The sequence below is a fragment of the Nicotiana sylvestris genome, chromosome 11 (genome assembly GCF_000393655.2).
Source record: "Nicotiana sylvestris chromosome 11, ASM39365v2, whole genome shotgun sequence".
Classification (NCBI taxonomy): domain Eukaryota; kingdom Viridiplantae; phylum Streptophyta; class Magnoliopsida; order Solanales; family Solanaceae; genus Nicotiana; species Nicotiana sylvestris.
Genome location: NC_091067.1, coordinates 156,132,446 through 156,135,717, shown reverse-complemented (window position 1 = coordinate 156,135,717; position 3,272 = coordinate 156,132,446). Strand labels below are relative to the sequence as shown.

Sequence of the window (3,272 nt, the reverse complement as noted above, 5' to 3'; positions counted from 1 at the left end):
AAGTTCATTGTTATCATTTGTTACCACAGTCATACCACCCTTTTTAGGTGCACATTGCACCGGAGAAGTCCATGAGCTATTGTATATGGGGTACACAACACTGGCATCCAACCACTTGATCACTTCTTTCTTCACCACTTCTTGCATTGTCTCGTTCAATTTTCTTTGATTCTCCAAGGAAGGCTTTGCATCATCCTCCAAGATAATTTTATGCATACAGAATGCGGGGCTTATTCCCCGAATGTCAGCCAAAGTCTATCCAATTGCCCTTTTCCACTTTTGAAGCACCGCCAAAGTGGCCTCGACCTGCATGTTAGTTAGGAAAAAAGAAAGAATAAATGGTACAGTAGAATTTGAGCCTAAGAATTCATACCTGAGGTGTGGAGGAAGTGATTTCAACTCCAACACTGGTGGCTCCTCAATTGATGGTTTTATTGGTGGAGTTTTTCGGTTTTCAAGATCCAAAGACAATTTTCTAGGCTCATAATAATAAGAGCCCATTCCATGTAAAGCATTCACGCACTCCACTCGACTTGCATCCTCATTGACATCAAGATTTAACAATACGGCTTCCAATGGGTCCTCCACATTGATCATTGCACTGGTGTCATCAATTATCACTGCTGTGACGAGGTCAACAAAAGATCACACTTCAGTACCATTGGGATGCTTCATAGATTTGCACACATGAAAGACGACCTTTTCATCTCCCACTCGGAAAGTGAGCTCACCCGCTTCAACATCAGCCAATGCTTTCCCCGTTGCAAGGAAAGGCCTTCCCAAGATAATAGGAACCTCATAGTCCACCTCACAATCCAAAATTACAAAGTTGGCTGGCAATATGAATTTTTCCACTCGAACAAGCATGTCATCAATAATGCCCAAAGGTCGCTACATCGATCGATCCGCCATTTGAAGTCTCATTGAGGTTGGCCTAGGTTGCCCGATACCCAAAGTTTTGAAAATCGAGAAGGGTTAAAATCGATACTAGCTCCCAAGTCACATAGAGCCTTGGCAAAATCCGCACTCCCAATGGTGCAAGGAATGGTGAAAGCACCAAGATCTTCAAGCTTCAGGGTTATTGAATGCACTAGAGCACTAACTTGGTGAGTCATCTTCATAGTTTCACAATCCATAGAACGCATCTTTGTAACCAAGTCTTTTATAAATTTTGCATAACCTGACATTTGTTCAAGTGCCTTCACCAATGGTACATTAATAGATAAGCTCTTCATCATATCAATGAACTTTTTAAACTGATTATCATTTTTCTGCTTTGCGAGCCTTTGAGGATAAGGTAAAGGTGGCCTTGGCAAAGGAGCCTTGGCTTTTGGCACAACCAGCTCCGGCATGTCAATTATGTGTTCCCTAGACGGGTTCACATCATTTTGAGTTTCCACCTTGACTTCTTGAATATTAATCCTCACTTCATTGTTCACATTTTCATCAACCACATCTTCAACTACCAAAGGGACTTCGTCATCTTGCAACTCAACATCATCATCCACGACTTGTTTTTGCTTAGAGGCATTCACATCACCGCCTCTCCCACTTTTTGTTGTAACCGCCATAACATGATTGTTCCCACCCTTTGGGTTCACTACCGTATCACTTGGTAGATCACCTTTCGGGCGAGTATTCAATGACTGGGAGATTTGGCCTAATTGCACCTCCACGTTTCAGATAGAGGTGTTGTGAGAAGCTAACTGTGCATCAGAATCCGCATTCCTCTTCATCATCTGCTCGAACATCATTTCAATTCTACCCATATCATTACCCGAAGAACTAGGACCTTGAGATGGAAATGGTGGTGGATTGTTCGGTTGTTGGTACATTGGGGGCCTTTGAAAGCCTTGCCCCCGGTTTCCTTGGTTTCCATTGTTCCATCCTCCTTAATTATTATTGCCACCCCAATTATTGTTATTACTATTCCAATTCCCTTGGTTGCCTTGATTGTTGTTTTGGTTGCCCCAGTTATTGTTTTGGTTGTTGTTCCCCCAACTGCCACTGTTTTGTTATTGATTGCCCCAATTGCCTTGAGGTTTCCACTGTTGTTGGTTGGAAGAGTTGCCCCGTTGGCCTTGATAGTTGTTTACATATTGAACCTCTTCACTTTGGTCATCATAACCATCATTTTGAAAACCATCACATACATCATCAAATTGCTCAGAATTCCCTTGGTTTTGTTGCCTTCTTTGCCTTCTCTTGTTGACAAGCATATTAGCACCCTCCATGGCATTCACTTGGCGAGGATTTTGGACTTTTTGTAACTGTGCCTTAGCCAATTGATTCATAGTAGTTGTCAACTCCGCTATAGTTTGCCCATGGTCATGTAATTCCTTGTGCAAATGAATAACCGTAGGGTCTCCTTGAGGTACATTGGCTCTACTTTGCCATGCAGAAGAAGTGTCAGCCATCTCATCAAGTATATCACATGCCTCATCATATGACAACTTCATAAAGTTTCCCCCGACAAGTTGGTTCACTATACATTGATTTGTTGTACTAATGCCCCGGTAGAAAGTTTGTTGGATCATAGCGTCAGTCATATCATTATTGGGGCATTCCTTCACCATCGTTCTGTACTGCCCCCAAATCTCATGCAAAGGTTCCGTGGGCTCTTGCTTGAAATCCAATATCTCATCTCGAAGTGTCACCATATGCTCGGGTGAAAAGAATTAGAAATGAATTTATCCGCCAACTCATCCTAAGTTGTGATGGAATGGTTAGGGAGTCTTTTGAACCAATCTAATGCTTTCCCCTGAAGTGAGAATGGGAAAAGTCTCAACCTAAGAGCATCCTCGGACACATTCATCTGTACCTTTGCTTTTTCTCGGATGCATTTTAGGTTGTGTAATGCACCGGCTACATTCCAGCGTGTATTCCATTTTCACCGATAAGGTGGAAGATATATTGGAGGTGTTCATGGACGACTTTAGTGTTGTGGGTGATTCATTTGAGGAATGTTTGAATAATCTTGATAGAGTGTTGGCCCGTTGTGAAGAAACCAATTTTGTTCTTAATTGGGAGAAATGCCACTTCATGGTGGAAGAGGGCATAGTTCTTGGGCATAAAATTTCAAAGCATGGTATAGAGGTGGACAAAGTTAAAATTGATATGATTTCAAGGCTCCCTCCCCCTACCTCTGTCAAGGTAGTTCAAAGATTTCTTGGGCATGCAGGGTTCTACCGGAGATTTATCAAAGACTTTTCGAAGGTAGTGAATCCCTTATGCAAGTTATTGGAAAAAGATGCCAAGTTCGTGTTCAATGA

At 42.2% G+C, this 3,272-nt stretch overlaps 1 protein-coding gene across 1 annotated transcript; it reads right to left on the bottom strand.

Annotated features, from left to right (window-relative positions):
* Positions 1-645: 645 nt before the first annotated feature.
* LOC138881886 (uncharacterized) lies at positions 646-2,888 on the bottom strand. The gene is made up of 4 exons (XM_070162182.1): positions 2,822-2,888; positions 1,341-1,462; positions 951-1,229; positions 646-807 (listed from the first exon to the last, which is right to left on the bottom strand). Exons 1-4 carry the CDS (start codon positions 2,886-2,888, stop codon positions 646-648), a joined length of 630 nt encoding a protein of 209 aa, XP_070018283.1.
* Positions 2,889-3,272: the final 384 nt, after the last annotated feature.